Here is a 21,783-nt window from a genome sequence, read left to right as displayed (position 1 = left end):
TTGTTGTGACACTGCTCATGTTATGCCCATGAGATGTATGCCAGGACCAGCAGCTGTTTCCATAGAAACAACAAAAGCTCTTTCAGATAAGGGAGCAGAATAAGACACAATTTTGGAAGTCTTACTTATAAGGCATACACTGTACTTCTAGTCCTACTATTGACAAAGGACAGAAAGACAGATTCTCTTTTAGAAAGCCTCTGCAAAGTATGTAGTGCAACAGTCTTGAGTCTGGTCCACTTTATGTAATATGCAAAGTTCAGACGTAATCATAAATCTAGTGATGTGTATTCACAGCAATATTCCCTAAAGTTCCTTGAACGTTACGGGAAAGACAAGAAAAATTTGACATAAACACAGAATCCTTTTAAAAACTTAAGCTTCGTTCCAGTCTCTCGCCAGAGTGAATTCTTCCCATCTCTCTCACTCCTACATCCTGTCATGCAAACGTTACACTCCATTTGCAAAGATGTGTTACATGGCTATCGCTCAAATTTACTAGGTTGTGAATAAGGCGGATGTAACAAGCAGAAGATTGCTTAAGATAGTGTCTATCCAGCACAAGGAGTTGTCAGCGTTAGCTAAACTAACCTGAATACCAGAAAAATATAGCTGTGCTGGCACAGCACTTCCAGAGCACTTCCAGAGCTAGTTCACTCCGCAGTGTGCTTAAACAGAGCACCCTGCTATCACGCCCATTTTGCATGCAGTATCCAAATTAGCTAACACTCAAGAGCATGCAAGGCATTGTGGCACACTGACGTACCCTTTGGGCCAACGGCAAGAATGTCACCCCAAAGCGGTCTACTGCTGCTAAGGAAGTGAGCTGTATTTCTTTTTCCAGCTTCTCTACAACACAACAGAAAAAAGATCTCAGAACGTAACGCTCTTCTCCCACATTCTCCCACATTCACGTGGAAATATCATTATGAACAACAGCCTTCATAAGCATCTTTTTGTGGTTTTATTACATCAAGTATTCCAAAAACCTTAATGATATTGCAGTATTATCCATAACGCACATATAACACATACATACATACGATCGTTTAATGGGATTTTCATACCAGCAGGAAAAGTTGTATTTCTTATGTTAGACCAGATTAGTACCTGTGCAGTAAAAATACTGATCAGCCACTCCATCTGTGCATCTTGTCCATCACAACATATATGCCTAGAACACAATATATAATTAACAAGAAAAATATTTAAAAAATCTAGCTGCAGTTAGACATATTACGGAACAGGTTTCTAAATGAGTTCAAATACTGCTTACATTCACCTGGGAATGTTGTATGTATTTATTATTAAAGCTAGCTTACACAAAAAGACAGTGAAATACATAAATACCTCAGATCACCACTTTAACCCAGTCCAAAAAGGGCAGGCAGGCAACTGGTTAGCTTAAAGCACGTGCACAGGTCTCATAAATTTAGAATTATAGATTTTAAGACTGTTTGCTGATTTATGGCCACAGCAAGGGGACAGACACCTAACCCCAAAAGGTTACCAAAACATATCTATAATCGTTTAGTTAATTAAGAAAAACATAGAAAAAAGCAAACATGCAGACAAAATTAAAAAAATTAGTTTTCAAACATTCTCTTTTGAAAATGCTGAAATTGAGCATTCAAATAAACATTGAACACTGAAATTAAACCATTCATACATGTTTCATGTTTACCTACCACTGGTGCTTTTCAGAAAATATTGCAAGACCCCAGCTGAAACAAAAAAAAAATTTTTTTCAAAAATTCGTTCCAGAAACTCAAGACAGAGATCATATTTTCCTAAAACTACACAGACCTCTACATAATGCTTTTAAATAAAAGTAATATAAAGTTTAAATGAGTACTGCAAATCTAGGAAGTTATTGAAAAATGAAACTGTGGGTTTGATGGTAGATTTTGCTCATTTGTTCATAGGTGACTCAGTTCATGCATGTTCTGTTCTGAACAAGGGGTAAAGCCAAGTCCTACAGATGAAGGCTGACTATGTGTGTTGTTTTGGCTACAGCTGTACTTTGTCAAAGATGTACAAAGTAAAATTGCTAAGCTGATGTCCAGGGAAAAAACATGCATATAAGGAAGCTTGGTGGGAGCACATGGTGGGAAAGGCACAGAAGGAGCATGAGCATGCTTGTGCTGGAAACAGAAGGAATCATGCAAGTCTGCAGAGATTTAAAAAAAAAAAAAAATTTTAAACAGGGAGTAGCTGCACAACGAAGCCTCTGAGGTGATAGATATACAGATGGCTCCTAGGATCCAGAGGAAACTGTGTGAAGTCTGATACTGAAAATAGTTAGACTGACAGCAAACCTCAAGGAATGAACATACCTGCAAAGATCCAGAAATGTTACATTTCTACCTTAAACTACTCACCTACTTATTCCCAATTTCTCAAAAAGAAACAAAAAAAATCACTGCTTTTTGTCTAGCAGAACTAAGCTCTGAAATTTACAGACTTTTTGAGGGTTTTGATATGTCAACTATAAGGGAAAAGTACAAGTAGATCCGCTCAAAGGCTACAACCAACTTAGAACCCGCCTGGGATAGGATCCTACCTACATTATCTCAGTGTCTCAAAGCTTTGACTGAATAAGTACTGGAAATACATCTGAGAAAAAGAGGTGTCATTTCTCACTCTCTTTTCCAGAGACATAGTCATTGATGTTTGTAAAGGGCACTGTAGCCTTTGTTTAGAAGGAAAAACGTCAAAACAATAAGGATCCTAAAAAAGGAAAATCCTCTACTGAACAGCAGGGACTGACACCAAAGATAAATTAATCGGTTTTCTCTTCTTTTTCTCTTTTTTTTCTTGGTGCAAGGAAGGTGTGTCCATCAATGAAATGCAGGACACACACCACAAAACTAAGTGAGCTAGCAACAAACACATCCACAAGAGATAATACACTTAAGATTAAGAAAAGCCAATCAATAAAGTAATTCCCTAGCACAGAAGAGTTAATGTGGAACACAAAACAAGAGACAGCAATAGAACAAATAATAGTATGGAGGGTAATTTAATTCAGTGTACTCCAATTGGCTTCTTGACTTTCCTCTGTACCACAATATTTTATGTTCCTCTTTCACGAAGATACTTCAGTACTTCGCTACATAGCATTTAACTTCTTTTCTTTTCTATTCTTACTTTGTTGGAGGCTTCATTTTCTTTTTCACTCCAAGATACAGCTTCAAGGAATTGACAGGCAACACCTTCTCGGGTTTGCTAGCCTGAAAATAAAATAAGATTCTAATTACTGTATCAGGCTGTATCAGGAATATACAAAAGAGGAAATGCCCTGTAACCGTCTCCACAGTTGGGCTGTACCCCACTTTTCTTGTTGGCTATTACATTTTTACATCTTTTTTTCCCCACTAACAAAGGGAGCCAATCACTATCAGTGGGAAAAATCAGGAAGAACGTGAACCCCCTGTGAGGTCAAAAAAGTATGATATAGTCAGAATAACAGAGATATGGTGGCAAAGCTCACATGACTAGAGTGTTGCAATGGATGATACAAGCTCTTCAGGAGAGGCAGTCAGAGAAGATAGGGGGTGCCCTCTATGTAAAGAATGGCAAAGGGTGAGCAGACCATGCGTGGTGAGATCTTCTATGACAATATCACGGTGGGTGTTTGTTTCAGACCACCCGATCAGGATGAAGAAGCAAATGAAGTTGGCTTTGAGGAGCTTAAGGAAGTCTCTGGATCACAGGCCCTAGTTCTCCGGGGGGGCTTTGCTTTCCCTGACATCTTCTGGAAAGGCAGCACGGTGGGACGCAAGCAATCCAGCAGATTCCTGGAGGGTGTCAGGGATAACTTCTTGCACAGGCACTGGATGGGCTAGACGGGGGCGATGCACAGCTGGATCTGCTAGTCACAAGCCAGGAAGAACTGTTTGGAGCTGTGAAAATCAATGGTAGCTTTGGCCATCAAGACCATGAAACATGGAGTTTGAGGTGCTGAGGAGAGTGTGCAAGACAAGTAGCAGAGGACAGACCCCGGACTTTGGGAGAGCACATTTGGGGTTACTCAGGGAACTGGCACATAGGATCCCCCTGGGAGGAGGCAGTTCTGAAGGGCAAAGCAGCTCAGGAAAGCTGGCAGGTCTTTAAGCACAGCATTCCTTCAAGTGCAAGAATGGTTCTCCACGACATTCAGGGAAAGAAGCAGACATATCAGGAGACCTGGCTAAATAAGTAATTTATGGCAGAGCCCAGATGCAAAAACAGCCAGCATACAGGAGGTGGAAGCAGGGAGAGGGTACAGAGGAGGAAGTTTATAAACACTGCTTGGACATGTAGATATGCTGTTAGGAAAGGCAAAGCTCAGCTGGAGTTGAGACCTGCTAGGGAGGTCACGGGCAACAAGAACAGCTTCTACCGCTAGATTAGAAGTAAAAGGCTGAACAAGGAAAATGCAGGCCCAATGATGACTGGGGCAGCTAGATGAGGAACAGCATGCACAGGTGAGACTGAGGTCTTTGCATCAGTTTTCACATCAGCAAGGTCTCCTGGGCCTCTGTGCTTACAGATAGGATCCGAGAAGAATAACCAGTACAGTAGATGAGGATCAAATCAGAGATTACTTGAGAGAATTTGAGCCATCCAAGTCCACTGGATGAAATGGGCTGCATCTAAAGGTGCTGAAAGAGTTGGCTGACGTCCTTGCATGGCTGCTATCTCTCATCCTTGAAACGTCATAGAGATTGGGGGATGCTGCTGATGACTGCAGAAAGGCAAAACATTGCAGCCATTTTCAAAAAAAGGCCAAAAGAACAATTTGGGGAACCACCTGCCACTCAGCCTCATTTTGGTCCATGGGAAAATCATGCAGCGTGTCTTCTTGGAACACATTTCTGGGCACATCAAAGAGAAGGAGGTGACTGAGAAGAGATGGCATGGATTTACCAACAGTAAATCCTGCTTGACCAACCTGATTGACTTCTATGATAAAATGACTGGATTCATGGATGAGGGGAGAAAGGATGTATTTTACCTCAACTTTAGCAAGGCTTCTGCCATGCTCTCCCACAATATTCCTGTATCCAAGTTATGATGTTATGGTTTAGATGGGTGGATACTTATATGGGTAAAAAACTGGTTGCATAATCAGGCTCACAGGGTGGGAGTTAAATCAGACATACTCTGTCTGCAAGCCTGTGACAAGTGGAATACCACAGGGGTCTGTTCTGGGACCTATCCTGTTTAATATCTTTATCAATGACCTGTAGGACTCCATGGAATGCTTGATCATCAAGTCTGCAACACTAACCTAGAGGACCACTCAATGCATTTCAGGGCAGGGGACCTTCTAGAGGGACCCAGATAGGCTAAAGGAATAGGCCAATGGGAACATCATGAAATTCAACAAGGACAAATGCCAGGTCTTCTGGGAAGGAAGAAATCTCCTATTTCCTACATCTCCCTGGGCCCCCCTGGCGCCTGGCTGGCTGAGGAGCATCTCTGCTGAGGAGGATCTGGGGTGTTGCTGCAGCAAGCTGAGCATAAGGCAGCAGTGTCCTGGTAGCAAACAAGGCCAAGAGCAACCTGGGCTGTACTAACAGGACCACAGCCAGTAGGTCAAAAAGAGAGATTATTCCCCTCTCCTCAGCACTTGTGAGACTGTATCTGTCTCTACCCATGTCCATTTTTGTCCCTTTCAATAGAGGAAAGACATGCACAAATTGGAGTGAGTTCACTGGAGGCTGACCAAGCTGATCAGAGCTGAAACACTTGACCTGTCAGGAGAGACTGAGGGAGCTGTGCTTGTTCAGCTTGGAGAAGAGACAGCTTCGGGGGACCTAACAGCAGCCCCACCCAGTACCTTTGAGGTGGTAACCAAGAAGACAGAGTCAGGCTCCTCACATGGTACATAGCAGGAGAACGACAGATAATGTGCATTAATGGAAACTAGGGAGATTCAGACTGGATGTAAAAAGAAACTTTTTCCAGTCAAGTACTGGAAGAGCCTGCCAAGATGTCAAGTCCTCATCCTTTGTGGTTTTCAAAACCTGATAGGATCAAGCCCTGAATAACCTAATGTCAAGCTGGCCTTGGTTTGAGCAGGAGTTTGGACTCAAGACCTCCTAAGGCCCTTTCCAATCTGAATACTCCCGTGATTCTTAGACAATCAAATACATTCAACCAACCTACAACAGATATAAACACACATTAGTGTGTGAAGTGAATGTGTCTTGAGGCTGAAATACTGAAAAGAAACAAAAAAATTCTTATACGCATGAATCTAAAACAGGTAGCAGAATACAATACTATTCATTTAGTACTTTTAGGCCAAGTGTTTCACTTAACAAATCTTATAATCCCAGTATATAGTTGCTCTATAGTGTTCACTCACCTGGATTCTCAATTTCTGTCTCTGTAATATTCATTCTAAAAACATGCAAATATCGGGGAAAAGACATACACTGCCCAGAATCTGAGGTGCTATTATCATTAAGAAAAAAAAATTATGGTTGGTCTTCTAGTCCACCCTCTGACTCAAAGCAAAAGTACCACCAAGCTGAACAGATGCCTCTACAAAAGGTACTATTTAGTTGAACAACAGTATACTTCTCACAGAATTACACCTAAAGGAACTTCCTCATTTGCAGTGTGAGTCTTTTAATGACTGTGCATTACATTAGCAAGCTTTTTCAGCCAATTAACACAATGCTATAATTTAATATACAATACCATGGAAACTGTTTACTTTTTGATAATTGCTGTTGAAGAAAAGAAAACACTTAATAGAATTTATCTCCTCTTGCATATGCAAACTTAATGTTATGAGAATTCATAAATTAATACATGCAGTCTTATTAAATGTAATATTCCGTCTGCAATACCAACTCCCTCTACTATTCATTTCTAAATATGACGTAAAATTGAATAAAAATGATTGGTGGTAAAGATCTCTCAAAAGAAAATAAAACAAACTGAAATACACTATTTTGTCAGAATGATATTTCCATTTGCTTATTTAAAAAAAAAAGGTGTAAAGCCATTTAAAAACTCCACCTGGGTTCAGGAACCATTTAATGCTTTATGAATCAGAATGGCTGAAAAAGTAATTTTAACATAGTACAATAATCCTATCATAACTCTTACTTAGATCCTAATTAAGGTTTTATGAGAATATTAATTTACCCTCACATATGTGACAATTTGAGTTTTAGCACTAAATTACAAGACACTATTTTGGATGTTCTAGGGTCATTCTAATTAAAAGTATATCCACAATCTTACAAGAAGACATAACATTTCTTTTGCATTAGCTTACATTAGCAATTAATCCGTAAGCTTTGGTCTTAAAAAAAATATATATATACACACAAACATAAGATTATAATATATATTAATATATGATATTATATACCAATATAAAATATATAAATATAATATATATTAACTATACATTATATATAAAATACATAGACAGAACGTCTGTGTGTGTGTATTCTCCTGAGTACTTTAGGAAGGTCAGTAAACTATACATATTTTTCTGGATGGGCAAAACCAGTATCCAGTAAAAATAAAAGCATTTCAAACTTTAAGAGGTACTGTTTACCAGAAATTAGTAAAACTAAAATGAATAGCACAGTTAACAATATGTTATTTAGTTTTACCCTTTAACATAAATTGCATATATCTGAAAATATTCTTCACAGAAAACTCCCGGGAAAGAACTCAATCCAACATGCAATCAAGTATGCCTGACCTTGCTTCTGTGGGTTTCTGATGCACAGCTAAGCACCAGTATTAGTATCTGCAAGACTGAGATTAAATCATCTCTCTTTTCTGAAGTTTTACTCCAAGAGAAATTTATATTACCTCTTCATTACTGAGAAGTTAATGATAACTTTGTAGCTGGGAGGCAAGGGAAGGTTTTGCTAGTGCATTGAGAGACAGTGTTTTCTATAACCTCCTCCATTAGGACATTTTTAAGTAAAAGACCCTTGGCTGCTTATAATTTCTAAAGGCTCTGAGATTTGAAGACAAACCAGCACGCAGCTCACTTGAGTTCTATACTGCTTCTACTACAGCTCAATACAAAGGGTTTTCATAAAACGTAGTTACAGCACAGCCTATAGGCTTTTCTAAACTTTAGTTTAATTTTTTTAGAAAGCTTATAACAGTGCATAATTAAACTAGCTAACTAAGCAACATCCATAATTTCATCTTACTAACGGCTCTGTGAACTAGTAACATAAAAAGTTTGTACTTCAACCCCAGACTTTGAAGGTTCCATTAAATACAGTTCACCTGTTTACCTTTCTTCTCATTTTCATATGTAAATGAACACTTTAGTGCTTATGATTAAACTGCTAAAGAGTTTGTCGTACCTTCATATCCTTGTAAAGAAGCAAGTTTCCTTCCTGTAATACAAAATATCGTTCTTGAAATTTGTTTCCAGATAGTAGCTTTGAGGGTTCTTCTTTGTACTTCAGATAACCTGCTTTCATACTACCTTTCATGTTTTTCTCTATCAAGACAATAAAAAGCGTTTTGTTAGAAGATTTTGGAACAGTGGAAGTTGCTAGTGTTACGGTATATTAAAAGACTAAAATTACAATTCGATTGGTCCAAAGTTTCTTAATAAGAAAGGTATTCTTAAATATTGACAACATAATAATTTTAATTATTGGAAAAAACAATATTTTCTCTGTTTCACTTCTAAAATAGAAAACACAGAAAGAACCACGAATGTACTTCAATTACAATAATCTTTTGAGGACAGAACGTGCAGTTAAGTCCCGAAGTATTCATAAAGTTTTTGCCTCTCTGAAGCACAAGTATATTAAATTTATCCAGAAAGCGCTGGTTTTTTTTTTTGTGAGGGATTGTGCACACTTTTCTGGTTAAGCGAGTCAAAATACACACAGAAACACACAAGCATTTAGCAAAACAAACAAACAAAACTTTTAAAGTAGTATTTTGCAAGCAGCTTCGGAAAGAATTAAAATTGATTTTGTAACTAAAAGATTTTCAATAAAACAAATCAGATTCATTCAAGTTTTCGATGATAAAGACTAGATTTTCACCATAACTTTGACAGTAATTTAAAAATCTAAATAAAATAATACAAGAAAGCATTGAAAATACATTCTTTAAAGAGAAAAACTGGTCTTTTCTGAATGTTGCTAGATAAATACTACTGCAGCACCACTTTTCTTTTCCCTCTCCTCAATCTTCTTTTAAAAAATAGTTTATCTGCACTGCCCAGCAAGTCCACTTTCAAATAGCAGGACTTCTGACCACCAATTATGGCAATTACCATGCTGAAATGACTCATGAAATGAATCAAATCAAAACAATATTTTAAGAAAGTAAGGAGCAATGAAAAAGAAAAACAATTTCTACTTGCATCTTGTAGAAACCTTAATGAAAGGACTCAGAATTCAGCAGCAACCTTAAGCATTCTTTTCTCCTTGAGGTAACTAGTGCTTACAGTAGACTGCTCGTGTGAAGACAGAGCACCCAGACAGAAGGAAATAAACTGTTCTCCTGTCCAGGCAACATTACCAGTACAGGCTGGGGGCTGACGGGCTGGAAAGCAGCTCTGCAGAAAAGGACCTGGGAGTGCTGGTGGACAACAAGTTAAACATGAGCCAGCAGTGTGCCCTGGTGGCCAAGAAGGCCAATGGGGTCCTGGGGTTGCATTAGGCAGAGTGTTGCCAGCAGGTGGAGGGAGGTGATCCTGCCCCTCTCCTCAGCCCTGGTGAGGCCTCATCTGGAGTACTGGGTCCACTTCTGGGCTCCCCAGGACAAGAGAGACATGGCACTACTGGAGAGAGTCCAGCAGAGGGCTACTAAGATGGTGAGGGGACTGGAGCATCTCTCCTTTGAAGAAAGGCTGCGAGAGCTGGGCCTGTTGAGCCTGGAGAAGAAAAGACTGAGAGGCGATCTCATCAATGTGTACAAGTATCTGAAGGGAGGGTGTCGAGAGGATGTGGCTAGACTCTTCTCAGTGGTGCCCAGAGACAGGACAAGAGGCAACGGGCACAAACTGAAACACAGGAGGTTCTGTCTGAATGCGAGGGAAAAAACTTCTTTCCTGTGAGGGCGACTGAGCACTGGGAGAGGTTGCCCAGAGAGGTAGTGGAGTCTCCTTCTCTGCAGATATTCAAAAGCTGTCTGGACACAATCCTGGGCCATGTGCTCTAGGTGACCCTGCTTGGGCAGGGAGGTTGGACTAGATGATCTCCAGAGGTCCCTTCCAACCTCATCCTCAACCATTCTGTGATTCTGTGATCTTTTCATCTCAAAGAAGCAGCCAAGGGCTAACAGGGCTAATATCTTTATTCCAAAATACTATGAGTCTACTACTTATGCCATATTTTGGCTTGGGCCACCTATTCTCTTTTGCTAAATGTAGATATTTCCTGTAATTCACTAACGTATTAAGAAAATACTAAGTCTGCTTAGGAGGTCTAGAATGACACCGCCACCTTTTATACTATACCATTTCAAAATAAGAAACAAAACTGTGGTGTAAAAGAAGCAGGTGGTAAACAGAGAACGGCATGCTTACCCAATTACCCAAGTGGCCTCTTTTCAGTAACATTCTACTAATGATTTGAGAATTTCATATAAAACTCTATTATCAAGAAGCAGCACAGAACACAATCTCAAAAAAACAAAAATAAAGGAAAAAATTTTAAAATAAATTAACAACAAAAAAGATAAAGCACATCTTCATTCACTCAAGAAAGACAGAAATAATAGTCATGTTATGCCACATATGATTATTTAGGAAGAACCCCAACCTTCTAACAGCAAAACATGCATTACTGCATAAGAGGCATATGTGCGCGTGCACAAAAGATAGGTAAGTAATATTTGGATTCAAACATCTGATTATGCAAATACACTTTAAAATGCACACATACAACTAGTTAGGTTATATATTAAGACACAGAGAATCAGATCCTGCTATTATTTGTATGGTGTAGCAAGACTTTGAGGCTAACTTGAAAAGACATATCTCGATCCCATCTTTCATACTAGATGAAAATTAAATTAAATTATTCCCCGTACTAACGCTAACTTTGCAAAAAGAAGATAATTAAATATTGTGACTCTAATTCCCTCTTTCTTTATATCTGAGTACAAATTGAAGTTATAAAAGACATTTTAAAAATATATTGAAAGTAAAAAGAAAATAAACTCCTTTGACTTCATCAAATAAAACGAACTCCAGCATGTCTCCATTAAGAGAAAATCTCAAAAGATGATTTCCCAGTATTTTCATTATTTCAAGATAGAATCTAAAAACAGAATTAATACATTTCTAACAAGAAAAATCAAAAGTCTGGATTGGATTCATTTGAATCCAGCAACAGTGCAATATACTTGTACAGTTTAAAAAAAAAAAAAAAGTGATATAGTCCCTCTCTGCCAATATGAATATTTGTTTCACGTTTAGACTAGAGTATGACACCTTACCCAACACCATCACATGAATTCTTTTTTTTTTTTTTTTTTAAACACATCAAATGAGAGTAGCAGGATACTTTCACATCTATACTGAATTGGAGGATTTCTAATTCTGCACATAGCTCCCAAAATGACAAAAAAAGTCATTCGAAACTCTGCAGCATTCCCACCACAACATTTGATACGTAATCTTAGAAAAGTCTGAGGGAGGAAAAATAATCATCCTCTAGACTTGATGATTTTCTGTATTCTTTAGCAGCCAGCATTTAATAAAAAGTAAATCTAAAATAATTTGAGTGTGTTCTAATCAGATTGATTTTTCAGATACAAACTTCGCAAACTATGCAAAACTTTCCAGAACTTTGAAGCTACTAGAAACTAGATGAACTCAACCCATCCAGGATTGCTTCACTTACAGTGTAGAAGTCTGTGTTTCAAATGATACCTCTGAATAATAGCTCCTGTTCTCAGAAAAATCAGTATTTCTCACTCAAATTAGACAACTCTTTACTGGAAAATTTCAAGTATCTCTATACACACTTTATAGTGAATCTATTCTCTTATATTTTTCTAATAGGTGAAGCTTTAATATGGAAAAATTTCATGTAAGAAGAAGAAAGAGGGTCTTGAAATAGAACTAAGATGTACTGAGTATCTGTTATACCAAAATATAATGCACATCTTGCCCTTCTGAACAGCACTTCAAAGACAGTGCTCCTGCAAAAGCATGAAAAGCTGCAGAATAAATTGTCAAGAGAGAATAACTGAAGATTGGGAAGAAAGTGGAAAACTTACCACAAATTTTCTATAGACATATCACTAAAATTAATCAATTTTTTTTCCCTTGATGAGGAAAACTGATTTCCTGTAACCACAACTGCCTCTTTCTCTAGAGACTGCGAACACTTCTTCCCTGACGGCCTGATCACGCATCTTTCCTCACTCTGACACTACCTAATGACAGAAGGACAATGTTTATCTAGAACTCCCCAGCTTTTTGTCTTGAAATATCTGCTCACATATTTCAACACTAGGTACATATGCAAGATTAAAAACAGAAATACTAAATGTGTATTCCCCTGCACTAACATCCACAGTTAAGAACAAATGAGAAATTTGGATAAATTAACATAGACTTTTAGTGCATTTTGGCCTACACTTCATATATATACATCTCCACTGAAATCAATGAACATTTATTTTAGCTCCTTCCTATTCATAATATTTCACAGCACACTTACAAGCTAAAAGTAGACTCAAAATCTCTGCATGATGAAATGACTACAGCACAGTGTTTGTTATTGTAAATATCTTTATTTGGTTATAATAAGATCCAATTAGAACTGACCTTTGTTGTTTTGTTGGTCTGCTACACTATTTTTAAGAGAGGGAAAAAAGTATATAACCCTGCCTCCCACCTCAAATTTTCTTAATATTTTTCCTGTTTGTGATGAAATACACTCAGCGTTACTTAACAAGATGGTAGTTCAGCGAATAATGAGTCAACTAAATCACATTACATCAACTTTCCTTATTTCCTTTTGATATATTAATTTGAAAGTATATCAATGCAATGTATGGAGCAGTAATGATAGGGTTGGTGGCCATTTTGATTGATTTGAACCAAAGTAAAGAGAATAGTTAACTACCTTCAAAATCTATCACCAAGTATACCCTCCTAAACAGTATGCACAAGTTACCACTTGTTGCAAGACAGAATTAAAAGGTACAAAAACTAAAGTTTTAGAAAATAAAATTTATTCACCTGGTAAAAGCTCCTTAACATGGCAACCCCACATTGGAGCACAGATTTTGCAATAAAAGGATCACTTTATCACATTAGGATTACAAAGATCATTAGTGGAATTTTGCAATATGGCGGAATTTTTGAAAAACCCTTCAGACCACTGAGAAAAATCAGTATAACTTATTTAGTTTTTATAACTTCTTTAATAAGGTTTTAATTATTTTAGCACCAAAAAAGAATCAATAAATGTAAACATTCAGTCAGCAAAAGCCAACATGTCCAGACTAAAGTCAAACTGAATGGAACCCAGGCGAGCTTAATTAGTGGTGGGGAGGACGGGAGGGAGAAGAAATGGAGGTAAAGACCATGAGAGAAGAAGAATGGCAAATGGCAAACCTTCTCCTTAAATAGTACTACACTTTATAAGTGGAACTTTAAGACACTTGCCTAATTCACATTTGTTTCTCAGAGCAGCGGTTCACACACAGTCCTTATACCCCATTCACTTTTCTGGTTATACCTCTCAATATATACTGAGCAAGATGATGTGAATTCATATTTCAAGCTGTTAATGAACCAGGCCTTTTCTCACTATTCACTATCTGCTACAACACACTTATAAGAGATAGTGAAACTCAAACATAAAAGCCTTGAGTAGCACACTTGTTAAGGTTGGGTTGTATCTGTGGAACTTGCTTTTACAGAAATAAAGGATGATGAGAGAAAGCTATTGCTTTCAGAAGAGTAAGCATAACAGCATAGCTTTTCTTTCTTGAATCAAGACAGAAGAGATCTATAGATGGATAAACTAAACCCTTCTGTGTATGGGGAAGAGATCAAGAGCAAAAGAAAAAAATTACATATTTGAATATGCCATTAGATAAAATCAGTTAGGCATTAAACCAGGCATCACATGTCACTATCACATGTTTTACAGTGATGGCATACAGGATGTCAGCAGCTTGAAAACAGGATAATCATTTTCTGACAGTTCTAACTTCTAATCTTCCACTTCCCTCAGAGTGAATACTACACATTATTACCCGGGAGACTTAACTCCAGGTGTTATATTCATAAAAAAAAAAAAAAAAAAAAGAAAAGAAGAAGATTGGGTCATCCTGTAAATCATATGTTTCCACTTTATATTTGAGCTGTGTTTCCTTTCAAGTGCCAGACCTACATTCCTCCTTCTACTTAAAAGTAATGTACTTGCTGCAAGTCACTTAGTTGCTTGAGTATCTCGTTCCAAATTAGCCTTCCTGTTTGGAGGCATTAGATTATATAATTTACACAACAATATATATAAATATATATATAATTTTTTTTTTAAAATTAAGAGGAAAAAGTCAGTTTTTCTTCCCTGAGTGAAATAAAGTCTAGTTCTTGCAACTACTAGCAATGCAAGTTTTCATCCAGCAAGGCAGGTTGTGGACTGCTCAGAACTGCTCTGATGAAAGAGCAGTCTCAAGCTATACAGTAGAAGTTCACAAACTGCGAGCTGAAAGCAGAGTTTCTATACATTTTAATATTTAAACGGCAGATCTGTACAATTTGTAGAAATAAGACCACACATAATTTCTATGTTTTAAAAGAAAGTCAGTACAACCCTCAGTAAAGCAATAACTTTTAAAACGTAGTGATAATTCATATGTTCTGGGACACTTTGACCCAATAAACCCTTTAAAAAAAGTTGTCATCCTTGTGTCCCCGTGAAATATCTAATTAAAGAAAAGATACATACCAGTGTAGAGTTTTATCATGTCTGCTGTAAGGAATCGCTTTATTATCAGATACGCGGTGCCAGGCTCAGGGAGTGAACTCCAGTGAAGAACCTGTTCTAGCACGTTCTCGGTATAATGCAGAGGACGTTCTGAAAAATGCCCAGAAAAAAAGTTGAAATAAGAAAAACAAGATCTGAGGCCCTTGTAAGTTACACATTTCTCTAGGTAAACTTTGAGCAATAGAAGAAAAAATTGCTTTCCAAATAATACAATTAGGCACTTCACTGACTTTCTACAGCAACACCTTTGCTGGTAGGGTCTGCATAGGTTTTCCTTCCAGGTAACGCCGATTGAACATACAGTACTTAAATGTTCAGCACGTCTTTGGTATTTAATTATTAATAATTGCCTTCTCAGAAGATACTAGCACAGATTATATTGCCTGTTAATGATCAAAACAGGCTGAGTCAATCTCTTGGTTTCATTACGTTCCTTTCTACTGAAAGGGAGAAGAATGCACTCTTAGTAGGTCTTCTTCACATGGCTGTGGTTGGGGAATTTCCAGATTTGTACTTCTCTATTCCAAACTTAAGCAAAGAGTACAGCAAAATCAAAATTAAAATAAGTGAAGGCATGACAAGACCGTGCATGCACTTCACCTTGGTTGCTGAAATATACATTTGTCTAAGGGAGATAGGTATAATCCAGTCCTAACACACAGAAAACTTGAAACCCTTTCCCAGGTCTGAAGAATTGCAGATAATAAAGCCCAAATACTATGCGATACAAATTCCAGTTCATACCAAATGAAAGCTGGGAAGACCTCGCAAATGGTCCCTAAACCTGCCTTATCAGATCCAGCAGGTATCTAACCACGACAGACACTGTGACACACAACTTGGGCTATATTACCTGGGCAATATTAAGGAGGGCAGAGGGAAACTGTACAATACCCCTTTCTAACTACTTGTTCCTCCACATACACACCTGAAGGCTCTAGTCTGCTCAACAGTAAGCAGCTACTATACTCCAGAGATTCACAGAAAGCACAAAAACCTTAACAATGGCTGTGCATGCTTAGAGCAGTGAATCCAAGAGTCATTTTATCTCCAAAGCGAGATCTTTCCACAAGTTCTGAGTTTTCATTTGGATACCAACATATGTGGGTCAGGCCTTCAGAAGAGCTGGGTACAACTGCTGGAAAATCACACCAGTGTGACATTGTCATCTGGGTCAGGCGGTCTAGCCCAGTATCTCTTGGGCACTGAAGGGAAAAGTATAATATTATAATCTTATTTTTCACTTCTAGGGTAGGTGAATATGAAATACCAACATCTGCTTTGGGACTATTTTCAGCACTACACTCTAGTAGCACATCTTTCCTGAAAACCAGAGCTCCAGGAAAAAGCAACCACAACTGCTACTTTTACCTCCTTTACTTATAGCACACTGTTGAGTGACAGAAAAAAATACCTCTGTTTTGTGAGGCAAAAAAGCTACCTTAACTATAGACGCATTAAATCACTACCTATAGATGTGTTAAATCACTTATATAAAGATTTTATTATTCAGACATGATAAGAAAGCAGCCTAAGAGAAATACCATTCCTCAGATAGCAGCTCAATCGCTATTTTATAACTCAATTTTTCTGGTCCTTTTGATCTAAATGGTCCAACTTTCCCAAAAGTTGAAAAGAAATTTAAATACTATGGACTTTTAAATGTGATAAAGTTAAAATAACTTTTTGCCTTTGTACAGGAGAAAAATCCACTTTAAGGAGAAAAAAATTACAAAAGGCAGGCAGAAAAAGCTGGCAGATCATCACATCTTACCAGAACACCAGCACTCCCAGAGTAAACACCTACTGTTTTATTTATAGTTACATTTAAGACCATCTGTCATCATGGATTACACGGTACATAAATCATCATGCTGAAATGCATTAGTTATTTTACTGGCAACACACTTCATTTACAAACTATCCATCAAGTACAAATTACTAAAAAAAGGATACACCCTATTTTATAAAAGCATATGGTACTGGAAGTTCTGCATTAGGTTAGATAATTGTATCAATTATTTCAAGTTTTCTATATGCAAACAATTTAGCTGATTTTTAATACTGCAATTTCAGAATTTTTAACATCAAGCAGTCAACACATACATCCAATTACCTTTTTACTTAGGTCATCATCTATTTGCTGGTAAATATCCCAAACCAGCCCTTTTAGTCTTAAACAGCAATAACTGTCAGAAGAAAATTACTTTTTAGAAAATATAAGATTCTAATTTTCTTGACTTCTCAGGGTTAGTTTTCAGAGCAGCATATCCTGAAAACATTTGACGAGAGACTGAAGTAAAATAACTCTTAAAAAAAAATAATCCAGGACTGAGCATAACAAACCAAATATCACCAGGCACTGGACAGGTACCAGACCATGGCAGAGATACAAGCAGAAAATTTGTTTTTGTCAGGAAGACACAGCAGCCATCAACATGAAATTGAAGCAAATAAGTAACCTTTGTTGCTGTCACGAGTGTGTCAATCCCTCAATTTACTTGTAAGCACTTCAGATTAGGTAAAGTTAAATGGTGTTTATTAAACGATGGTAGTAAAACAACCTGTAGCAAAAAAGACTCAAGCTGTTTGACGGTTCTTTAGTCTCACATTTGGACCAATGACTATTTTACTTCATCTGTTATTTCCTCTATATTTCAACCTTGTGAAAAATCTGTTAAATTCAGCCATAGCACCAGAGGAGCCTTCCTGAATAACTGCTTCCTATTATTTGAATTATTTTCATTTTTGAACTTCTACTCAATCAATTCACCTGTTCTACAATAGGTCCAAAAATGGGTCCATTCTATCAACACAGCCTTTGCTCATTGGATCCACGTGCTAAATTAGGACTTGAATCTTGATTTAGTTAGCTCCATTTTTTTTTTTTTTTTTAAAAACACTGGTAGGCCATTTTCTATTTTGCACTGTAAATCTCTTTTTTCAGTGGGATACCCTGTAATCCCTCGACAATATTTACTGTCCTACACAGGGCCTGTAGAGTCTCACTCCAGGCTTAATTTTTCCAATCCTCCAAAGTCAGAAAAACTTTCTAGCTTGCACTAAGATACTAGCTGCTGCACCTAAATACCGAACCTGTCTTGAGCTGTCTTTTTCATCTATCTTTCTGTTCTCTCAGCAATATATAGTCCAGTTTTCAGTTTTCTGTTAGTGTTACGTATCAATTAAAAAAAAAAAAAACTCTCTTCAAATTTTTCTATTACTCAGTCGAAAGAAATAGGATTTCTAGAGTTCTTCTAAGATTTATCAGGACTCTCTGAAGATAAAAGATGCTAGCGTTCTTTGTCAGTTGACACCCACATCTACGAATCTGGAAATGAATTCTACCTTACAACTCTACACAGCATCACCACAAGATTGTAAGCTGCAAAAAGAGGTCAAGATCATTTAGTTTAACGTCAGAAGAGAGAATGCACTTCCATTGCTGTTGATACTTCCAAGTTCAAGCTGAGTATATTAAGAGTGTCAGTAAACCTCAGGAGATTATTGTAACTACATCTAAAGTCAAGTTGAACAGAACTACTCAGACAATCTTGGAACATTTGGTTGACTTAGTTTTCTCTATTTCTTTCAGATTGTTTTGCAAATATGAAAACAGGTATATCCACTACAGAAGTAAGTTAGCCCAAAGTCCACTTTTGTAACATGCAAATAATATTAAAAGCAACTCACTTAAAAGTGCTTACTTTTTATATACTAAAAGCATGTTTCTGTTCCCAAGTTTTCTTCAAAAAATGAGATGACATCAATGAGCATTCATTAAAATACAATTTTAATAAAAAAATTATATTATTTTGATTCTCTCTAATAGTAAAGTGTGAGCTCCAGCATTACCACAGCACTCCCAATGTTAAAGTATGTTTACAGTTCATGAATATTGTGACCTTTGCCACTGTTAGCACTAGAACTATACTTAAAACAAATGTTTCAAGATTATGCTATATACACCTTAATGCCACCTGTAAAACAGAAGGTTGCAGAAATTTATACTCTTTTTTATCTATACACTTAAAGTAAATTGATTGAATAATTTAAAAGAATCTTTACTCTGAGTATTGCCTGTATTTTCGTGCTTCATTTTCTGAAAGATATTATTCCTTAGAAATCAACTGCTGACCTAATGAAAATAAGTTTCTTTGAAATTTATTGGTAAGATCTACTTTTCTGCAGCTGATGGCTTATGAACTGTGAACCAGAGTATCATAAAGATTGTTCTTCAACCACAAATGTATGAGCATTTTAAACCAATTCCTCAAATTATTTCTGAAGAACAAAATGTAGAAAAGAATTACGCACGTGTCGCAGTACCCAAATAGAAAACAATGGAATGAAAGCTATTTGTTGTTTTGTTTCTATAAAGTTTTAGTAACTTTTCAGCTAACATTTTAGTTATGTTAAATACTTAAAAATAAAAACTAATGATAATTTAATGAATACACATACATGTAAGTGCCACTAACCTAGTTCTCCATTTTCAAGTACTTCAAAAGCAGCCCAGAGATCATCTTTGTTGGGAGTGATGTTTTTGATTCCTAAAACATCATTAGTTAATTCTTCTGCTTCCATCAAAGGTGATATCTGTAATAAAAATTGAGTCATTTTATAATGTACTACAATTTCTAATCCTTGATTTTTGTACAAAATACAAACATAAAAACACAAGTATTTGCGTCATATGCTGAACAGATCAAAAAGAAATCAGAAACAGCTATAACAAGAAAAAAAAGTATTGTCCTAAGTTTGCTACTTCCTTAACTACATCTGTCCTTTGTCATTACAGAAATTTAAATTTTTTCTTAACATCCAAACAACAGAGCAGTCCTGCATGGAGACCAGAGCCTTTCAAATATGCTATCAGATGCAAGGCTGGAAATCTCAATTACAGCCAGTACTAAGCTTAGGTTTCTCAGCACTCAAGCAAGGCAGATTGCCGCTGGCAAAAAGCGAGAACAGGAAGGTCATTTAAATGTCCTTGTACTACTGACTAAAGCCAGTATTCACTGCGTACTTGTTATCGTTCTTGTGTGCTGCAGCCATTGAGCTGTAAGAAATTATATCACGGTATACTGCAGTAAAACTAAAGGAAGTCTTCCCTTTAAAATTATATCATAGCCTTCTGCTTAGAAATGCATAATAAACACTCCTTACAAAATTTAGGTAAGCCAGTAAATAAAAAAAAAAAAATTTTAAGACAGTGAAACATACTTTCATTATGCAATTATAAAAACATGTAGGAAAATAAATCTGGTACATTTCATGAGAAAGTGTTTAGTAGAAACACTGTATCATTTTTATACACTAACCCTGATTATAATACTGCAGTCTGGCTCTTTCCTTTCCACGTAAACTTCAATAAGCAAATCTCCTGCCTGGGAAACCTAAAACAAAACACATAATTTACAAAAATTATGTCTTAAAAATACTTCAAATATACTCTCAAATTGGGAAAAGGAAATGATTATTTAATAGATGTGCTACAACCTATTGCATATTTTTCATATCCTAAATCTACAAAAAATACCCCAAGCATTGACTTTACAGGGAAAACCTGAACTACATTAACTCCCAGTTGACTAGTGAAAGGAAAGAAATCCTGTTCTAATTGATTCAGGCAAAAATCTGAACTCTGACTAAAATCGATCGAAACGTTTCAAGTAAAATTAACACATTTTGCAAATAGTTCTCCTATTCTTGAATGTATAAGGGAGACATGTCAAAAACGGAAATCAATATACACATGACTAAAAGTCTATCTAAGAGAAAAAAGTATTTCAGCATTTTAAACTGTCAAAACATGAACTCTAGGCTCCAAGTTAGAGTTTAGTCAGGCTCATTGCATAGCCAAAACAGAGATATACAGTTTAAAGCCAAGATGCAAAAGGACAGGACAAGAACTCCAAACTAAAAAGAGTTTGTTAAAAATGACAGGAAAAATTATAAATTCATATTCCAGTATTTCAGACAATGAGCCATTTTATGGAACTTGTACATATTCAGATAATTAACACTACGAAGATTATGGTATTTATGATTATTAATTACTGTGAAAAATTGTCATCACATATTAAAAAGAAGAATTAAAACACATGCTTTTGATAGAGACCTCTGCTGAAGATAAGTCTTCAAATTTGTTTGACTAGTTTGTCTAAACTTTCATGTAAAATGCTAACATGCAGAATAATTAGATGAAAAAACAAATGTATTACCTAACATATGTATGTATTACCTAACATATAAATGTTTACTTAGTATACTCAATAGCAATAAACATAATTTAAGAATGTCTAATAATATTTTAATTCCTTACAAAGGAATTGGAAAGTCAGTGAAACCAAGATTTCATGATCAAGGAGAAAAATTTAAGAATCAATAGGGAGAATTCAGTATTTTCCACAGTTAGCAGTTTTGTAATTTACAACAATAAAATTACCTTCTTAGATGAGAAATCAACTTTACTTTTCTATAGATAAAAATGTCCAGTGTTTATATATAAAGACCTCACAGTTCCCTTATGAAGTAGCCATAAGCATCTCCAAAAGATTGTAATTTGTCCAAATAACAAAACCAAATACCTGAATATGATGATACTAAGAGCATGGGAAGAAAAAACAAGACAGGAAGCTGGACCTTCCAGTAGATGTATCTTTTTATTAGTAAGTCAATATAAATAGTTACTACCCAAACTAACTTTAAGCATAACAATTTGTGTCTTAATTTTGAGAACAGCATTCACAGCAATGCTATACTACACATTTATTCATGTATTATTAAAATTCAGAAGAAGAAGATGAGAAAA

The 21,783-nt window shown here is 36.4% G+C and overlaps 1 protein-coding gene across 4 annotated transcripts in view; it reads right to left on the bottom strand.

Moving 5' to 3' along the window:
• The window catches only part of ARAP2 (ArfGAP with RhoGAP domain, ankyrin repeat and PH domain 2), a 127,035-nt gene that overhangs the window by 10,086 nt on the left and 95,166 nt on the right, over window positions 1–21,783 (bottom strand). For 3 of the 4 annotated variants that reach the window (XM_068943219.1, XM_068943218.1, XM_068943220.1), the window contains exons 25-31: window positions 20,291–20,365; window positions 19,448–19,565; window positions 14,928–15,056; window positions 8,346–8,485; window positions 3,151–3,233; window positions 1,689–1,724; window positions 1,111–1,174 (exon numbers count right to left, since the gene is read on the bottom strand). In XM_068943219.1, the coding sequence (XP_068799320.1) occupies window positions 1,111–1,174; window positions 1,689–1,724; window positions 3,151–3,233; window positions 8,346–8,485; window positions 14,928–15,056; window positions 19,448–19,565; window positions 20,291–20,365 (645 nt within the window). Of the gene's footprint in view, window positions 1–766; window positions 850–1,110; window positions 1,175–1,688; window positions 1,725–3,150; window positions 3,234–8,345; window positions 8,486–14,927; window positions 15,057–19,447; window positions 19,566–20,290; window positions 20,366–21,783 lie in introns of all 4 variants that reach the window. The other variant, XR_011141078.1, reaches the window with a different exon arrangement.

This window comes from Struthio camelus, chromosome 4 (genome assembly GCF_040807025.1).
Source record: "Struthio camelus isolate bStrCam1 chromosome 4, bStrCam1.hap1, whole genome shotgun sequence".
In the NCBI taxonomy this organism is placed as follows: Eukaryota; Metazoa; Chordata; class Aves; order Struthioniformes; family Struthionidae; genus Struthio; species Struthio camelus.
Note: the sequence above shows the minus strand (reverse complement) of the source record. Positions and strands in the feature narration are given on the sequence as shown.